At 45.3% G+C, this 19,445-nt stretch overlaps 1 protein-coding gene across 10 annotated transcripts in view; it reads left to right on the top strand.

The window, feature by feature from the left end:
- The window catches only part of FGGY (FGGY carbohydrate kinase domain containing), a 414,785-nt gene that overhangs the window by 8,179 nt on the left and 387,161 nt on the right, over positions 1-19,445 (top strand). For 4 of the 10 annotated variants that reach the window (XM_047726127.1, XM_047726128.1, XM_047726119.1 and 1 more), the window contains exons 2-3: positions 8,409-8,580; positions 14,419-14,633. In XM_047726127.1, the coding sequence (XP_047582083.1) occupies positions 14,433-14,633 (201 nt within the window). In that variant the 5' untranslated portion in view covers positions 8,409-8,580; positions 14,419-14,432. Of the gene's footprint in view, positions 1-4,764; positions 4,836-8,408; positions 8,581-14,418; positions 14,634-19,445 lie in introns of those variants that run through there. The other 6 variants (XM_047726121.1, XM_047726122.1, XM_047726124.1 and 3 more) reach the window with 4 other exon arrangements.

The raw sequence follows: 19,445 nt of genomic DNA, 5'->3' as shown, positions 1-19,445 counted from the left end.
ATGACTGTTTATTTTTGAAAGATCTTTTTTTCTCTTTTTGTCAGTGGATAGTGTCTGTTACTGTATTTTGAAGGTCACTAATCCTTTCTTCTGTATTGTCCCATTCTATACAGTTTTCCATCACAGACATCTTAGTTGTCATTTTTAGCATTTCAGCCCGAGTCTTTTTTATCTTCCATGTCTGAACTTTCAAGTTCAATCTCTTCTCTAGCTTTCTGAACATATGAAATACAGGTATCATAGCTGTTTTAATATCTGTGTCTACTAATTCTATCAAATATGTCAATTCTAGGTCAGTGCCCATTGCTTTTTCTCATTTTGGTTATTCTTTTCCTTCATCTTTGTGTGCCTGGTTAATTTTGATTGAATAGCAGACATTATGTATTTTACCTTGTTTGGTGCTAGATATTTTTGTAACTTTATAAATACCCTTGAACTTTATTCTGGGGTATGTGTGAGGTATTAAGAAACCATTGGATTCTTTTGAGTCTTGCTTTAAGCTTTGTTATGTGGGACCAGGGCTAATCCTTCCTCACTGCTGAGGTAAAACCCTTCTATGTACTATACCCAGTGACAAGGTTTTCCACTGTGGCTGTGTGAATAGGTACTATTCATGGTGCTATGTGAAGTTGTTCACTCTGGGAGCTTCTGTCTCAAATGGTTTCTTCACATGCATACAGTGGTTGGTACTCTACTGAATACTTGAGGAGCACCCTTTGCAGTTCTCTGGAGTTCTCCCTCTGTGCAACTCTCTCCTTTCTTGTACTCTGCCCCAAGAAATCTAACCTGTTTTCTGCAAACTCCTGGCTCTGTCTCCTCCATTCAGGGAGTCTGTAGGGCTTGGCTGATTTCCACCTCTGTGCCATAGTCCCATGCATTAAGCTTGAGCCAATTCAGGACACTTCATTTTCCCCCACCTTGCTGGGATCGCTGTACTTCATTGCCTAATGTCCAGTGTCCTGAGAACCTTTGTTTCCTATATTTTGTTTCCTTTTTTTTGTGTGTGTGTATGTAGGGGGAGGGGAGGGCTTACATGACTGAAATGTATTTTCTCACAGTTCTGGAGGCTTGTTTCCTTTTTTTAAAAGTTGTTTTTAGTGGGAGGGTAAATACAGTTCCTGTAACTCCTTCTTGGCTAGCAGGAGAGGTCTTCAACTTCAACTTCAATTTCTGAAGAAAATTTAAAGAAGGGACTATTTGAGGGTGTGAGGAAGGGATTTTGAAGTATCCAGGCATCAGCAATAATAGGACCACTTACTTCTTAAGGCCCGAAAGGGCACAATCCAGGAAGTAGATCAAAAGGAAACAAGACACTCTACAATTAGGATAATTTTCTGTAATGGAACTATTTAGGGAGAATGTGGGCCTCCTGAATCATCCCTAGGGCTAATAACAATAGGATTGTTCTATCCTTCTCTTTAAAGGGGCAAGGTGTTGGGGCGCCTGGGTGGCTCAGTGGGTTAAGCCTCTGCTTTTGGCTCAGATCATGATCTCAGGGTCCTGGGATCGAGCCTCGCATCGGGCTCTCTGCTCAGCGGGGAGACTGCTTCTCCCTCTCTCTCTCTGCCTGCTGCTTTGCCTACTTGTGATCTCTCTCTGTCCAATAAATAAATAAATAAAATCTTAAAAAAAAAAATAAGGGAGCAAGATGAGGAATGGTTACCAGAATCCCAGAGGAGTAACTATGTGCAGAAAGCTGCCGTTAGAGGATTCAGCACCTTCGTTCAAGAGATGAGGTAGTTCAGTTCATCTCCCAGCAAAGGGAGTCCTGACCTTACTCTCCTTCCTCCTTGAAGCTGGTGCTCTCATTGGCCAAACCCAACTAGAGGACAGAGGATTGGAGTGCCTGGAAATCCTAACTATAGTCCCTGGGACACAGGGTAGGCAGAAAAGGGTTTGAGTAGGTAGTGTAGGGAGGAAGGGAAGCTGAGAATAACTACACAGGAGTCATGATAACCTCCAGATGCCCAGCTAAGTAGCCCGGTGGTTGGTGGTGCCGCTCACTGAGAGAGAGGATGAGAAGAAATAGTATATCTCGGAGAAGTAGGTTTGACATGCAAGGGAGAAATGATGAAATTTCCTTCCTGAATGAGACATACTTCTCTCAGGAGACTTCTATAACAATCCCCCCCCCATCATCTTAAATTATTGAGGAGGTCTGTATCAACATGGAGGAAGCACGAGTTCAAACAGCGGGTATATATACAGTGATGTATGTGTGAGGTCGGTTTAGGGAGACTAGAGAAATGAGGTAGAAATCATTCAGGCTCAATGTATTACCCCTTGGCCATCCAGATTTGGGTCTCTGGTTACAGACCAGGCTGTCAGCTGAGTAGCTTGCATTCTGCTCAGCTGGCCACGGGATGGAGAGTTTAAAAAAGGACTCCGTTACTGGTGGGTTGTGGGGGATGAAGGCTGAGAGGAAGATGCTCTATAAAATTAAGTGTGATTTCAGCGGACCAATCTTGGTGTGGTTCACCAAATTCTGGGATTATAGAATTTCTCACCAACTTTGATGTTCGAATGAGGCTACTGTTAGAATGTATAGAAGTATTGTGTGGCCTGGAGGAAGGGGCATAGGATTGAAGTCCTTCTCTGGTTTTTACTGGCTCTGTGATGGCGGCTAAGTAACCCAAGTGCACAGAACCTTAGTTATCCTATTTCTAAGCGTGGACCCCTCTAGGGTTTTGGGAGGAATAGCAAGCCCGTGTCCTAAGTCACCGTTACCGTGCCTGGTGCTCCTAAGAAGTTTACTGATCCAAGATGAGGCTTGACTCAAAACACATTCAGGAAACATCTGGACTTATGTGAAGATACATACTGATAAAACATCGGTTGCACTAATTTTAGGGACCTGGTAGGAGAAGACTCGGGTACTGGATGAGGGCTCCCTCAGAACCCTCCATCATAGACAGTTTGTGAAGATATTTGAGCTCCCTTTCCTTTTTCCCCTGAACAGATTATTCTGATATTAGTGTCAGAGATTGGATATTGGGCTGAATGGGCCCCTGATTTGTCCCGGTGTATGTCGCATCCGGGGGGTTCTCCAGACAGATGGAGACTTACGTGCTTACTGTGTGCTCTCAGTCCACTTACCTTGGCTCTGCACAATGTCACATGGGAACATGAGAGTCTGAAGATCCTTCTTGTGAAATGTATCAAGTGTGCCTCATCTCTTTTATTTTAGAAAAAGCCAGGGCATGGGGGAGCGGTTATAGGAACCAGAAATCTATAGCATGGAGGAAGATAACCAACAGGAGGTCACAAGAATCATCTCAAAGGATTTGAGGGGCTAGCTTACCTAAAAGGGATTAGGTGGTTTGGATGATCCTGTGGGACAAGAATGAGGTGTGGAGGGTGGGCGCCATGCACAACAGAGTTCCACTCCGTATTAGGAAGATCTTCCTTATTATTATTATGGTAGTAGCTGCTTCTTGTGAAAATGGGGGCAGTGGAGAGAGGCATTTAGAGATTGCCCTCCAAGTTTCCGTGAACTTTCTTTTCCCTGGGGGTCCCCGTGGGAAGCAGGAGTTTGTGTGTTCTTCCTGAATCTCGACTGTTAGGTCTTTATAGGATGCTTTGGCTGTCCTGCTGCAGTGTGGGTCAGGATTGCTGGAGGGCCTCTGTGGCACTGGCCTTGGAGCTGCACTCCCAGAGTCTTGGCATCCCTAGATCTGGGCTGGAGCCTGAGAATTTACATTTCTAGTGCCTTCCCTGGTGATGCTGACGTTGTTCTGTTGGAGGCCACAGTTTGAGAACCACTTATAGTCTTCAAAAAAAAAAAAAAAGTACAAATGGGGTCATACTGGCATCTTGAAGAACTTGCTCTTTTATTTAATAACATATCATTAGCGTTTTTCTTCAGCTCCTCCTCACTGGTTTTAATAGCTGCTTATGTGTAGGTTTTAGCAAGTCCCCTATTCATAAACAGTTAATTTGTTTCCAGAGTTTTTATGACTGCGCTCTTGCCTTGACAAAAACATGTTGTAATGTATATTTTTGATATCTATCTTTTGCCAATCCATAAATTCTTAGAAGTTAAACTGTTGGGTAAAAGGGTCGATTTTTAAAAATGGACAGATAGTGCCAGATTGTTTAGAAAGACTGAACCCATTACTCTATCACTAAAAGTATGTGAAACTGCCAATTTCCCCACACTCTTGCCCAAACTGGGTAGTATCAATATTTTCCATTTTTGCCAACTTGTTACATGTAAAATTATATTGTTTTATATTGCATTTCTTCATTATTTGTGAGGCGTGTTTGTTGTATTTCTTTTTCTATGAGGTGCTCGTTTGTATTCTTTACATTACAGGGGAAAGGAGCAGTATGAACAAAGGTACCAAACCTGTATTTGAGAGACTGTTAACAGCTCCTTGGGTTGAAGTGTAGGGGGTTGAGATTGGGGGAGGGGTGGTAGGGAGGTAGGAGGATGAGGTTAGGGAGGCAGGCAGGAGCCAGAGCTTTGAGGTCCTTGGGGTTATTTTGGGAAGAAGCAGCATTGCTGTAGTCAGCAACTTGAGCTTGTCCTGTAGCTCATGGTAATCTCAACAGGTCCTGTTTGTGAAAGGCGCTGTCCAGTTCCCCAAGTGTAAAGTTTAATCTTCAAATAACTTGTTCTTTATGCCTTTCACCTTGGACCTTAAATCCACCTGGTCATGCTTCATAAATAGGTAAACACAAGAAGAGGCCAAAGACCTCAGCCAGCTTCTGGCTGACCCTGGTCTCTGAGGAAGGAGTTTTGGAAGATTGTGCAGGAAAGGGATTTTGTTGTTCTAGCTAATACTGCCCTCAGCCTTTCCTGAGTTTGCTGACATCTGACAGCAGTCACTGAGGTTGGTGGGTTCTTCTGTTGTTTTAAATTTGAGTGATTTTTCTCGGAAAAGCCGTGGATTCCGGCCAATATGCTAATGATAACGGCCTTGCTTTGAAAGTCTGGTTAGTTCTGTAGAAAATCATTTCATAGTTAATTATGTCAGCAAATCAACAGCAGCCTCTTGGAGAAGAAAGTGACAGAGGGAGAGAAACTACACGTGTATTTAAATTATGCAGAACTCAGAGGTCAGGAATTCATGTTCCAAAAAGAAGAGTCCACGTAATAATAAATCACTAAGTGTGTGTACAGTTTTCCCTGTTATGGGCTTAGCTTGGTAATTGGCATATTGGGGTTAAAATATTATAACTTAGCATTTAGAATCAGGACGCCAGTCTTCACTGTCTTTCTTTTTTTGCCATTTTTCTGCTTCCAGGGCCCTGGGAGTGTGAGACCATTAGATTTATACTCTGGCTTTTAGTGAACTCAGTGTAAAATGGATTTGTAGAAGATAGACGGACTCCGATAAGACCCCTGGTCTGAGGACTCTCTCTATCTTCCTTCTCCCCTCTATATATGCGCCTGGCCAAGGAGGGAGGTTGTCCTGGGGGAGGAGCAGGGTGCCTCACACAGAAGAGAGGCTTGCTGATAGTGCTTCTGGAACTCTCCAGAGACGGAGTTTTTAGAGGCTTTTAATTTTACAAAGTATTTGACCATTTTATACATTAAGAATCTTCCCCTCCCCCACAACCCAGTACTTCCCCTGTTACTATATTAAGATATACTGTGCCTATCAGCAGGTACAAGGAAGTAGCAGGTAGAACATTCTCAGTTAATACCTAATTTTTCTTACAGTGGCATGAATCGTGACATAAGTAGTCTTTATGAATCAGAGCAGGGAGAAGCCATTTCTAATGATTGTGTGTCCAAGAAGTTTTCCCAGGATAAACACAGTTGGAAGGGCCTTCTGAGTTTGCCCAGGATAAAGGCAACTTGGTTCAGGTGGAAAACCAAGTCATTTCAGGGACAGCAGTAGCAAGAGCCCTGCTCCGGCTGAGGCAAACCCGGATTTGAATACAGCCTCCTTCCTCTCCTGGCTTTGTGACCCTCAACTGGAGCTTGATCCTTGCAGAATTTCAGCATTCCCATCTGTAACTGGGAGAAACCGCGCATGCGTCACTGGGTGTTGTAAATGGGGCATCCTTTCTCCCTTTCACTGCAAAGAGAGTAGCTTGGTAAGGCATTATAAGGAGCTTGGGAGGCATTATTACAAATAAGGAGTTGCTTTATCAGATCACAAGGATGGAAAAGAAGAGGGAGCGAGCAGTGTCATACAGAAGAGGATGTGGGAAATGCAAAGTTTCATCTATCTGCTCTTAAGGCACTCTTTGTTGTTGGAGTTTGGGGATGTCTTCTCATGAGTCAGATTTTCCATCCATGATTTCTTTAGGACCTATGCTGTGCATTTGTCCCCAACATGGTTGGATTTGGCATTCGTGTCAGCTGTTGTATCTTGCCTGTGTGGCTGGCGGAGAGTGGTGGTTTCTGCCTACATGCAGAACTGGCTTTGTTTTCATTCTGTGGCTGCCACATTGTGAGGCAGGCAGGGTGGTTGGATGAGTTCTGACTTCCCCGCCTTTTGGAACCCAACTTTGAATTAAAAGAACAGCCAGCCTTTCTGCTGTTAATACTGTACACCTCCTTGAATCACCTGGTGCTTGTATTTGAAAATGGACGTATAGTCAAGATCTTCAGCATCCTGAAAAATCCCATTTCTGATCTAGTGGTTGGAACAGTGGCGAAGACAGTCAATTGGTACTTCCTTTTCCAGCCATCATCTCTGCATTTTGTGGGGAGAGGTGGTCCTGGAATAGGATGCTTGGCCCTGGGAGTGTGGTTAGGATTCTGGTGGCAGTATGAAGCCACTTTACTGTCCTACGTCGCTCACTAGGTGCATTCGGTTTAGCTTGAAGTACAAAACTAGGAATAATTTGTCATCGCCATTTGATTTTCAAAAATCAGATTCTTATGTTAAGTTGTTGACTCTAAAATCAGAGATGCTGTATTTTTTGCTTCCTAGTCCTACTGTCCCAGCACAGAGAAAGCACTTAACATTTGCTGTATTTACTGGAATTGGAGATGTTAGATATAGTGAGAACACCCAGGTCTAGACTATGTATACTGCAGGCATCCAGAGGTGATTTGGTGTTGTAAGGGACATAATAATGGCCCTAGTAATTGCTGCTGTTAACAGGGCATGTGCCGCACATCAGGTTAGTCATGCTAATAACTTCAATTATACAATCTCAATTAATCAAAAACCGCTATGACATTGGAACTGTAGGAGACAGCATTTCATGTTAAGAGAATAAGTAACCGTGAGTGACCTGTACTGTTTTCTCCCCTGTGTATTCTTGGTAAAACCAATAGACAACCAGTTATTATTAGCAGATTAGCTCTTTACTTCCCATCCCAAGCTTTCTTACCATCTTACATGCCATGCGTGTGATTTGTTTAAAGTGCTACTAGGTTATTTTATTTTATTATTATATTATTTATTTATTATTTATTATTATTATATTATTTATTTTATTTTATTTTTTCAGTGTTCCAAATTCATTGTTTATGCACCACACCCAGTGCTCCTTGTAATACGTGCCCTCCATAATACCCACCACCAAGCTCACCCAAGCCCCATCTCCCTCCCCTGCAAAACCCTCAGTTTGTTTCTCGGGGTCCACAGTGTCTCATGGTTTGTCTCCCCCTCCGATTTCCCTCAATTCACTTTTTCCTTCCTTCTTTTAATGTCCTCCGTGTTATTCCTTATGCTCCACAAATAAGTGAAATCATATGATAATTGACTTTTTCTGCTTGACTTATTTCACTCAGCATAATCTCTTCCATTCCTGTCCATGTTGATACAAAAGTTGGATATCCATCCTTTCTATCCTTTCTGATAGAGGCATAATACTCCATTGTATATATGGACCATATCTTCTTTATCCATTCATCTGTTGAATGGCATCTTGGCTCTTTCCACAGTTTGGCAACTGTGGCCACTGTTGCTATGAACGTTGGGGTACAGATGGCCCTTATTTTCACTACATCTGTATCTTTGGGGTAAATACCTAGTAGTGCAATTGCAGGGTCATAGGGTAGCTCTATTTTTTTTTTTTTAAGGTCTTATTTATTTGACAGGCAGAGATCACAAGTAAGCAGAGAAGCCCGAAGAGAGAGGAGGAAGCTCTCTGCTCAGCAGAGAGCCCGATGCAGGGCTTGATCCCAGGACCCTGGGACCATGACCTGAGCCGAAGGCAGAGGCTTTAACCTACTGAGCTACCCAGGCGCCCTAGGGTAGCTCTATTTTTAATTTTTTGAAGAATCTCCATACTGTTTTCCAAAGTGCCTGCACCAACTTGCATTCCCACCAACAGTGTAAGAGGGTTCCCCTTTCTCCACATCCCCTCCAACACTTGTGTCCTGTTTAAAAAAAATAATAAAGTGCTGTTTAGTTCTTTCTGTCAGAAGACTGAAGTGGACAGGCGTACTCATTGCTTATCTTTTTCTTTCCAAACTTACCATTGTCTGCTTGCAGTATGACTAACTAAATAGTGTGGGACTCTGGTACCTGAGCTCCCAGCAAAGTCCAAAGATCAAAGTTGAAAGAGGATACTGCGTTCCCTCTCAGATCCCTGGGACACTGTTTCTGCTCACACTGTCAACTAATTGGTCCTGGAGGAGTGACTTTTTAAGAAATAAGACTGAAGGTAAGCTCACCCACTCTGGAGGATTGTAGTCTTAGGAAACAGTATTATTACTATTAAGGTATGTAGGGGAAAAGGAGAAAGGAAAGATAAAAGAACAACCCCCAGGTGGTGGGTTTTTGGGTTTTCAGCACAGTATTTGTAGCATTGACCCCCTTCTTAGAATTGCTGAAGTAGTTTTGCAGAGAACGGCCTCCCAAGTCCATGTCCCTCTTCCTTTGTCATGCTGCATTTGAGCAACTTGCACGTTTGTTGAAGAATCAGCCGTGAAGTCTGTGGTTTCCTGCGGCATATTACTAATAATATTTATACAAGCTATTATTTAATGAGCCGTGTAAATATTTATCATGGGAACAGTATTTTGATCATGAGTAGGGGCTAAAAATGAGTCCCGTCTGATGTGGGAAACAAAGGCAGAAGAAAAATGTTATATTTCTTCACTATCTACAGCCCAGTGGCAAGTCTTTGAAACAGGCAGAGTGACATTCCTTTAGGAAGCAGCTGCCTGTATGTTAATAGAGGGCATAGCCCAATCCTTAGGATCCTGTGAGTCTACTTTAACATATAAAAATGCCTTTGGAAACTTCCTTTATCTCTCCCCCCCCCAAGATACATGTTGGCAATCATCCTCTAAGCATGTGACCCCCCCCCCCCCATGCATCTGAAGGTTCTCATGACTGAGGGTTTACTAAACAATAATAAATGATCTTTCCCAACAATAGCTAGCCCAGATCGGGATCCTGGAAACCTTGTTTCCAAAACACCTGGGAGGCTTGCGCTATCCTTAACCCCCTCCCAGCTTGAAAGTATATAATGGGCCACTCCTCTTGACCCCAGGGCAGGGTGCTGTCCCACCGTGCTTTGATAAAACCACCTTTTGCACCAAAGATGTCTCAAGAATTCTTTCTTGGCTGCTGGCTTCGAACCCTAATGTCTTTCCTACCTCACCATCTGCGCTGGGGACTTGGATGGGAGGCTGTAGGCTGAGAAGTTAGGTGTCCCAGGACTCGTGTCCAGTACAGCTTGAATTTTTCTCTGTTATATTCTTTCTCGTAGTCCCCACAGTCCACGTCCTCCTTTCTGTCTGCCGGTCAGCATCCCCATAGTCCTAACAGTAATTTGTCTTTTTAGAGTGTTCATCTTTGCCCAGAAAGAATGAGATAGAACCAGAGTTCTGACCCTCACCGTTCACACATTGGGCTTTACAGCCTTTCCAATTTAGCCTCAAATCCCAGCTCCTCGGGTTTTGTACTGTGTGACCTTGAACAGCTTTATTGCTGAGAACCTCAGTCTCTTTAACTGGAAATTGGGCTCATACTGCCTACCTCACAGGGAGTGATGGAATCACAAAATCATGTGGGTGATTTGCAGAGTAGAGCTTAATAACTGCTAGTTGTTGCTACATTTGTTGTTGATAATTGTTATTGAAGAAGTTAATAATTCTGTTTTCAGTTTTAGGTGGGTGTTGTACAGGGAGCCCTACACTTGCCGTAGAGGCCGGGGTTCAAACCTTGGGGCTGCCGTTAGCTGTTTGTGGGCCTTGGGCGAATTTCCCCATCCCCCTGAATTGTAAAGTGGTGATAGGTTTACCAACTTGGTTGAGTTTCATTTGGAAGAGATTAAGGCATATGTACAAATGCCAGACACACAGACGGATCCTACATTATTATTTTTTTTTCTTAGCAAATTAGAAAATGGAATGTTTTCCATTTTGCAGTTGTTTTATTTGTTGAGAAGGGGAACTGGATATAGTTTGGAGTCCAGGACACAGCAGAGTACTTGTGACCGAGGAACAAAGGGCACAGAAGGGAAGACAAGGGATCTGAGTTGCAGAAAATTCTCTGGCAGGGTTTTTAAAACTCTCAGGGTCAAGTTTCAGGGAAGCCGCCCAAGGGCTTGAACTTGCTTGCTTCCCTGCTTTCAGGGTCCAGGTGTGGAAACAATCACAAAGAGATCACTTAAAGCTATAGTAATGGGAAACATGGTGAACCTGAAATATTTAATTAGGATCTATTTCTTAGAAAAACATGAACTTGGAGGTGTGCGTGAACAGTGCTGGGAGGTATGGTGCCCTGGTCCCTGTGGATTTGACTGCCTCTGACCGATGCCTTGGTAATGTGGTCTAGAAAAGGGGGGGGTTGTCAGCGAGAGAGGCAGCTTGGCATCGGAGAAGGGTCAGGCTCTAGAGGTAGGCGGCTTGAGTTCAGAGGTAGGCAGTCTTAGAGGAGGGAGGGTCCTTGGCAAATACGCGTTTAATAAATGGAGGAGAATCAGGTGGTATAGCAGCCTGGGAATGGTTGGGGACTTTGGAACCAGAGGGAGTGGGATGGCTGTCAACTCTATTCCTTACTAGTTATATGACATACAGGAGCAAGCTGCTTTACCTGTCTGGGACTCAATTTTCCTTATCTGTAAAATGGGATGGTATTTTCCTGAATTGTCTTTAGGAGTTGAGGTCAGGATTAAAAGTGGTATGGCAATATAAGCAAGCTAAGGAACAGAGCATTGGAGATACAGTAAACATAGTACCTTTTATTATTCCCTGAGGATAGGTTTTAAAGGTATCCACGGAGTCACAAAGACTCATCAAGTTCCTGCTGTGTGCCAGGCACCCCATTGGCACAGGGGCCAGCTGTGATCCCAGCGACAATGGAGTTAATTGTTTACCAGTAAAGCTCCACCCTTCATAAAAGGCAGGGGCTTTCCTAAAAGGTGGGCTGTTTCCTGTTTAGTGAAGACATGGGTCCAAAACTCAGAACTGGGATAAGCCCTGGGTGAGCTGCAGAGTAGAAATCTGCCTTTGGATTTTGCTGGAAATCATTCGATGTCTGGGTGGTGGGTAATAAGATGTTGTGCTCCCAACTGAGGAGGATAGAGATAGAAGCAAGGAGCTCAGACTTGAGGAGCTGGGCCCGTCTCTTGGGGGAATCTGTCTTGTCACTGGGGCTAGCAGGAGCGGGGAGCAGCCTGGGTGATGGCTGGGCAGTCTGTATACATTCTTCATTTCCTATTTATTTCCTTGTTTCTCTTAGAATAGTCTTGGAGGGCTCCAGCCAAGGGCAGAGGGTTGTTGGTACGCTAGGATCAGTGTTAGGAACGGCATCCCTGGGCCTTCACACCGGAGACAGTAAGATGTGAAAAGAGGGAATTCCAAGTGAAGAAGATGTGAGTGTGGCAGCTGGCTTGGTCAGTCTTCCTCCTATTTGCAGGTAAAGAATGTTGAGGAAGCTCTGAGCCAGTGTACCATTCTGTTTTGTCCTTCAAGGGATCCTTAGCTCTTAGCAGGGGTTCTTGGTCCCTGGCATCCTCTGCATTTCTTTGAAGATCCATCGTGGAGTTGCAAGATGCATTATTATTTCATATACCACTAAGAAAGAAAGACAGTGTTACCAATTAATTGTAGGATGCCATTGATTGTGGGAATCACTGATTTCAGAGAAGCAAAATGTGAAAAAAAAATGAGTATCCTAGAATTAATAAAATGTGGTTGTAGGCATCCAGTAAATATTTGTTAATTGAATGAATGAAGCATACAGAGATTAGACTCAAAGGCAAACACTAGTGCCCATAAGTACACAATTAAGAATTCAAATGATTAAAGCAGGAACCTTTTCATCCTTGTTTTCTATTTCTATTGATTTCACCGAGCTAGTTGTTCATTCAGTACACATTTATTGAGAATTGATTCTATCCCAGACACTGCTAGGAGCTAGGGATACAGAAATCACTAAATTCCTTTGTTTTTCAGGTTCAGGCCAGTAAGGGAGTCAGACTTGGAACCAAAAATAAATCACATTTCAGAATGGTTAGGATTTAAAAGAAAGTAGGGATGCAGTACTCTCCTGGCACCAAGGGTTGGAGAAAGACAAGGAAGTCTTTCCTGAAGGGGAGATGGTTGAGTTGGAACTGAAAATTTAAGTCTGTGATCACCAGGCACACAAGAGAGGAAGGGGTTAGGAAGGGAAGGGCAAGTCCAAAGCAGTGGGTCAGATGCACCTGGGAACCTGCGAAGAACCCTAGGAGGTTTGGAGGAGCTCCAGGACATCCGACGTTTCCTGTGAGAATGGGCAGGATTGTGTTCAAGGACCGCCCGCAGAGGGAAGCTCCTGGTGGGCCTGGGATGCCATGCTCTGGGCATCAGGCTGTGCTGCAGCCATCCTGAGTTCTGAGCAAGGACCCAGCAGAGGGACCAGAGGGATCCGTCTGGGGAGGTGGGGAGGAAGGGAGGCGGGGAGGGCAGGGCCAGGCCCAGCCTTGTTTCACAGGGAGCAGCTCAACTTTCTCTGTGAGTCATGGCTTGAAGAAAATGAAGGAATGCATAGTTTGACAACAGGGGCGGTGGGTCCTACGTAGCTCCTGAAACCTTGTAAGGGAGGGAGGCAGGATGATGGGAAAGCGCAGAGGCTGGAGCTCAGGAGCTGTTCCCAAAGCCCAGCTGAAGGTAGCACACAGGCTCACCACGGCCTCCCCGTTTCCCTCTCCACCTGCCAGGGAGCCTGCAAGCCGGAGGGGGCAAACACCTTTGGGGAATCATTGTGATTAAGTCAGAAGCAATCACTTTTAATGAAGCTGATTCTGACTGGGATAAATATCCAGGAAGCAGTAACTGAACATCTGCGGGCTGGCCTCGTTTTAGAACCCCCAAGTGTGACTTTGCCAGGGAAACATTACCTTTTTGAAATCGAAGGGCTCAGACCGCTTTCTGGGTGGAAATGAGACTCCCGGTGCTCCAGCTGCCCCGAGCTTACCTGAGGAGTTGTAGCCTGTTCACCTGAGTGCTTGTCTTGGGGGTTTGTTCTCACTCAGTGGAAGGCTGATCTGGGAAATGAAAGCCCCTGTGAGATTTCTGTGTCACGCGGGCTAATCTGACCAGAGGGACTTGGAGCAGCAATGAAGGCCAAGGAATTCCTGAGTGTTTTCTGGTCCAATTTCCTTGTAACTCACAAGGGGTCTGTAAAGAAAACAGATTGTCTAACAAATTCCTGATCCTGTCTCCCACGAGGCTCCTTCCCCATTCCCAGTCACTTCATGACTGGGCTGCAGTATATTTGCCTCTTCTCCAAAATGACCCCGCAAGCTGTTAAGAGCGAATGGGAAAGGCCTGGGACTTGGTAGTGCGCGGAGGGGAGACTGCGGGTCCTGGCTGCTCGTCAGTGATGTGGCCACCTCTCTTCGCTTCTCGGAGACCTGTTTCCCCATCAGTACAGTGTGCTTCATGTACATTTACTCTTCTCACACGTGTGGACCTTGCTGTAAGAGAGTATCATGTGCCTCTTGGAGTTTCCCCCGATAACCTGTGAATTAGAGATTTTAAGTGTACTCTCCTTCCAGGGTCCCAGTGAGGGATAGAGGGGGTGCATGGACTTTTCACAGTGTTGGGCATGTAACAGCTACTTAGTAGACCATTTTTGGAGTGAGCTGTTGACAGGGTAGATGAGGTTCCTTCGTAGTCCTGTGGCCACTGTCCTCCTCCTGAGTCAAATTCAGTGAGAATAAATGCATGTCTGTTACCTCTGGATTGGCTGGATTCCACAGCCCCATGTTTTCCTGTATAGCACTTTTCACCCAGTGTCATGACTTCGCTTAGTTATGCAACTCACAACTGCTGAACATCTGACTCCCTTCCAAGCATGGAAACTCCATGTCTGAGGCCTTGCCTGTCTAGTTTACCTACCACCTGCCTCTTGGCATACTGCGAGCACTCAGCACTTTGTTGGGTGGACTAAGTAAATGGCCACCAGTGGTTAGCTGCGCCCCTTTCATTGCCACTTGAAGGTATTTTGTGCCTGATTGTGCAGACCCACTGGGTCTTCATGTGGTTTTTGTCCTCGGTCACTGCAGGTGGAGGGACCATAATGCTTGGCAGAGATCAGGAACCAGGGAGCTACTACGTGGGTGTGGACGTTGGAACAGGAAGTGTGCGTGCGGCTCTGGTAGACCAGAGGGGCATCCTTTTGGCTTTTGCAGACCAGCCGATCAACCAGTGGGAGCCTCAGTTCAACCACCATGAGCAGTCCTCCGAGGACATCTGGGCCGCATGCTGTGTGGTCACAAAGGTATGGCCACAGCTGTGCTGTTCTATCCTTGCTTATGCTCCCCTGCTCCTACCTGCTGAGCATGTCTGTTGTGCACACCTGATACCAGGGACAGTGTTAGGATGTTTTAGATGCAGGCCTTGACTTTTGGGCACTCACAGTCCAGTGGCAGAGACCAGCAGACGGTTAAACTATGACTCAGTATGTGCAGGGGCCTCAGTGGCTATGGCTGGAGCTGAGGAAAGTGTAATCCAGAGGAGCTCAGGGAGACAGGACCCAGGGTGTGGAATATGCAGAGGTTCTGTTCACATGTAACCAAATGTGGAAGAGGTTACTGATAATCATAGCTAACACCCATGCCTTCATGCATGTCCAGTGCTATGTAAACTCTGTTAGCATGCATGGTGTATGTGAATCCTTACAACGACCGTAGGAGGGTAGCCCTATTACAACCCCTTTTGTATCGAGGAGGAAGCAGGTGCAGAAAGGTTAGGTGAGTTACCCAAGTTCATGTAGTTAGAAGGTAGGCGGGAGTGACTCCAACGCTGCACTGTGAGTTGCTGGACTGTCGTACCTTCCAGGTGGACAGGTGGGAGGAGCCTCATTTCATTCAGAGGCAACAGCATGTGCAAAGGCCCAAGTGGCAGGTACACGTGGTGTGTTTTGAGAAAGCAAGGACATCGAGTGGTGCCAGACACACGCCGATGTGGAATGGCCTTGGGTTGTAGTCTCCCCGCTGGCTTGGGAAAGGAAGTGACGCTCCCTTGTCACACTTGACTGGTTTTAGAACCTGGTGATCAGGAAGGACAGAGATACTTTTGTCTTTTGTTTCTTTCAGAGGGAAAAATAAAGTCCTGGTTTCTCTTTTCTCCCTGTTCCTAGTTTTGTTCCTTAAATATTCATGAAGAGCTTGGTAATTTGCAGATGGACAATTCACCATTCTGTCTGTATTGATCAGTCTGTTTAAACTTTAATGAGCTCTGGGCTGCTGTTAGTGCCCCCAGAGAAGAAGACAGAGAGAGGAGGTGGGGGTGGGCAGAGCTGGAGCCTTCTATAGGAATAAAAGTGGGGGCACATGCCTTCTGCCTGTTTAATCTTCCACCTCCCTCCCTGCTCTCCACCCCAGCCTTGGTGAGAATCTTCTACTCTTTGCCCTTGGGTCTCCTTTGTTCTTCTAATGTATAGCCTTTCTTGCCATTAAGGAAATTGTCAAGAAGAAAATATAATCCCCTGATGAAAAGCTACTTTAAAAAAGGTCTGCTCTAAGTACAGCTTGGTTTAATGGTAGATTTTTAATCATCTCCCGGCGGTGGCCAGCTCGTCATCTGTGTGAACCCCATGAGCCCCAGGAGTGCCGTGGGCTTTTGTCCTAAGTGAGGCTATCTCATCGAGGCTCCCAGGGTAAAGCTGCTGGGTCTTAGGCTGTCCCCTCACATGGAGTATGGCTGCGTGGCCATGTGCCAGAAGGCATAGCATGGGCATGACCCAGCTACTTGCAGCTCATTGCTGGTGTGAGACTTAGAGAAGGAAGCATTTTTATACCAAGGAGGTAGCTCACTGTAGGGGATAGATTCTCCAGTCCGACTGCCCGGATTGACAGCCTGTTGCCAACATTGATGAGCTCATCATCCTGGACAAATTACTTCAGGTTTCTTGCACGAGTTTCCTTATCTGTAAAATGGGAATGATAATTGTAGCTTATCTCCAAAGGGTGATGGTGAGGACTAAGTGAGTAAATGCACACCCAGTACCCTAACCCTAACAGTGCCTGGAAATGAGGAAGCATTGCCTCTTCCTGTGGCGATGAGGAAGGTTAACAGTCACGAAATGGGTAGCTTGTGGAGGAGTATGAACTTCGAAGATAAAACCCTGAAATGTCAGGGGCGCCTGGGTGGCTCAGTGGGTTAAAGCCTCTGCCTTTGGCTCAGGTCATGATCTCAAGGTCCTGGGATTGAGCCCTGCGTCAGGCTCTCTGCTCAGCGGGGAGCCTGCTTCCCTCTCTCTCTCTCTCTGCCTGTCTCTTTGCCTACTTGTGATCTCTGTCTGTCAAATAAATAAATAAAATCTTAAAAAAAAAAAACAACAACCCTGAAATGTCAGAGTCGATTAGGGAGGCGCCTTTTGGAATCCTTTGCTCCCTCCCTGTCTGGTTAGGGTTCTCTGTGTGGGAGGCTTTGACAAGTGCTGGCGGAGGGCAGAGGGCGACGCAGTATACATCCCGTTCTGTGTCTTCTTTTTCAAAGACGTAAGGAAGATCTTGAGAGTGGCGGTAGTACTTTCCTTTCCCTGAGTGGTTCCCACCGCTGGAGATGGTTTTCCTCGTAGTCCAGTTAATCAGAACATCAGCAACAAAAATAAGAAGATGGTGGCGATGGTGACATTCTTGGGCACTCATGTTCCAGATACCATGCTGAATACTTGCTACCATCGCTTCATTTTGTCCACGTGACAGCCTCTTGAGAGAGTTTGTATTATTCTGCCGGTTCTGGAACTGGAAGAAATGAGCTTTGAAGGGTTAAGTAACCGATCCGAGGTCACACGATTAATATGAGCAAGGGGTGGGCTGCTGCTGCCCCCCTCATGCTCTACCCTTTGCCCCTCTCTCCAGCCCCATTTCACTCCCCACACCCCCTGCTTGGAAGTCATATTAAGCTCCCTGAAGTTTTCGGAATTCGCCGCTGTGTAGGGGACCCTGAGCTCACCCTCATCGTTTTACTAACCATACTGCATTGCAGGTGCCTTTCCCTGACCGTATGCTCCTGTGGAAACTGTGTGCCCCCTGAGCAGGGGTCAGGCCTTATCTGTCTGTAGTTCCCTAGAGTTCCTTGTCTCTGGTATGCCCGCTTCATGTTTGTTGAGTACATGAATGGATGAGATGTCTGTTATTTTCCTTATCTGGAATGTTCTCTTACCTTCTTCACTCAGCTGCCCACCTCGTGCACAGGTACTGGTAATCTTCAGCATTACTTACTCCTGGGAGGCTTCTTTGATGACCTCTGACCCCTGCCCTCTCTTGCCAACCTGAGAGGAAGGAGAGGGTGAGAAAGCCCTCTCTGCTGCCCCAGAGCCCACTGTTTTCACCCTGTCCTCACCATAGAGCATTTGATCTGGTCCTTATTGGATTGCACTGTAATCAGTGATTTGTTTGGTTTCCTCAAAACCATGAGCTGAATTCTTGAAGAGAATCACCACTTTGTTCCCAGCATCTAACACATTCCCTGGCACAGTGTTGCTGCTCAATCAGTGGTCACTGCATTAATGTTACTTGGAGCTAAAAACAAACAAGCAAAATGGTGGTATCCCTCATCTTGCTTAAGTATCATAGTAACTGTATGAGATAGACTGCCATTCTTTCTGTTTGACACATGAGAATATTGAGGCTCTGAAACTAACAGGTGTTAGAGACAGGACAAGACTCCCAGAAAGATGGCTCCAAATCCTATTTTCTGTTTGACTACTCCCACTGCCCCCAAAATTGGAGGGTCTTTATTGGGTTGATAGTCGCATATTTAAAAAGTGCAGTGGGAACGCATGAGTCTTAGAGATATATACTGTCCCTAATTTGAAGGACCTCTATCTCTTTTTGGACCCAGAATAATAATCATCCCAAGAAGATGAAAATGTTCAAGTAGGTGTCTAGTCAGTACCAGCTTCCATTAGCAAAAAGGAAAATGATAAGCAGGAGATGTCTTTCAGCCAAGAGGCATTTGTCAAGTATCCTCTAGTTCTCACTTTATTCTCTGAGCGCTACTATGTGCTGTGGTTTTTGCTAAATCCCGGAGTGTGTATAGAAGAGGTATATAACAAATTCTGTGCCCCTAAGGATGAAATAGTCCAGTTGCATGGAAAAACCCAGCACCTATGAGGCCAGCGAAGTACTGTTTTGTTCTAAGTTGTAACCCAGCACCTATGAGGCCAGTGAAGTATTGTTTTGTTCTAAGTTGTACTAGCTATGTGAGTAATGGTTGGAGGGAGGAGGAGCAGAGAGGGAGTAACCCATGTGGGACTGAGCAGTAACGTTAACCCCTTACAGTCAAAGAACCTGTGTAGTTTACAACACAGATTGTATACAAAGTTTACTACAAACTTTGTAGTTTACAGAGCATGTTCATAGCCATTTGATTGTCATGCAAAGTAGGTGGGGCAGGGTGGTAGTTCCCATTTTACAGCTGAGGAGAGAAATGAAGACCCAGAGAGTTAGGTGCCTTTCCCTAAGCCACTTAGGAAGTCAGTGATAAGCCTCAGCTCAGGCCAGATCTTTTGCCTTCTTTCCATGTCCAGTGCCACATACCTTTGTCACTTGTCTGGATTTATGCAAGAACCTAACTGATGTCACGTATGCACTTCGACTTTGCAATCTCTTCTCCTTCTTGGAGCCGGAATGATTTTTTTTTTTTTTTAATGTAACCTGATCATGTCACTCTTTTGCTCACCATCCTTCCATAGCATCACACTGCTATTTGGATACAAGTCAGAATCCTTAACTTGGTTTTCACGCCCTGCCTGGCTTGGATTCCCCCTACTTTCCTGGCTCATCTCAGGATGCTTCTCTCCACTGCCTGTGTTGCCACCACACTGTCCTTCTGTCCTGTCCCCAAACGTGTAGGCAATGCTCACTCTAGCCTCAGGACCTTTGTCACATTGTTTCTCCTTCCTACAGACTCTTCCCACCTTCTGCCAACGTATCTAACTCCTCCTCATCCATGGATTCACACCATCTAATACAGTAGTCACTAGGCACATGTGGCTATTTAAATATAAGTTAATTGAAACAAAAAACAGTTTAAAGTCTGGTTCCTCAGATGCACTGGCCACACATTTCATATTTTTTTT

The sequence above is a fragment of the Lutra lutra genome, chromosome 4 (assembly GCF_902655055.1).
Source record: "Lutra lutra chromosome 4, mLutLut1.2, whole genome shotgun sequence".
In the NCBI taxonomy this organism is placed as follows: domain Eukaryota; kingdom Metazoa; phylum Chordata; class Mammalia; order Carnivora; family Mustelidae; genus Lutra; species Lutra lutra.
Note: the sequence above shows the minus strand (reverse complement) of the source record. Positions and strands in the feature narration are given on the sequence as shown.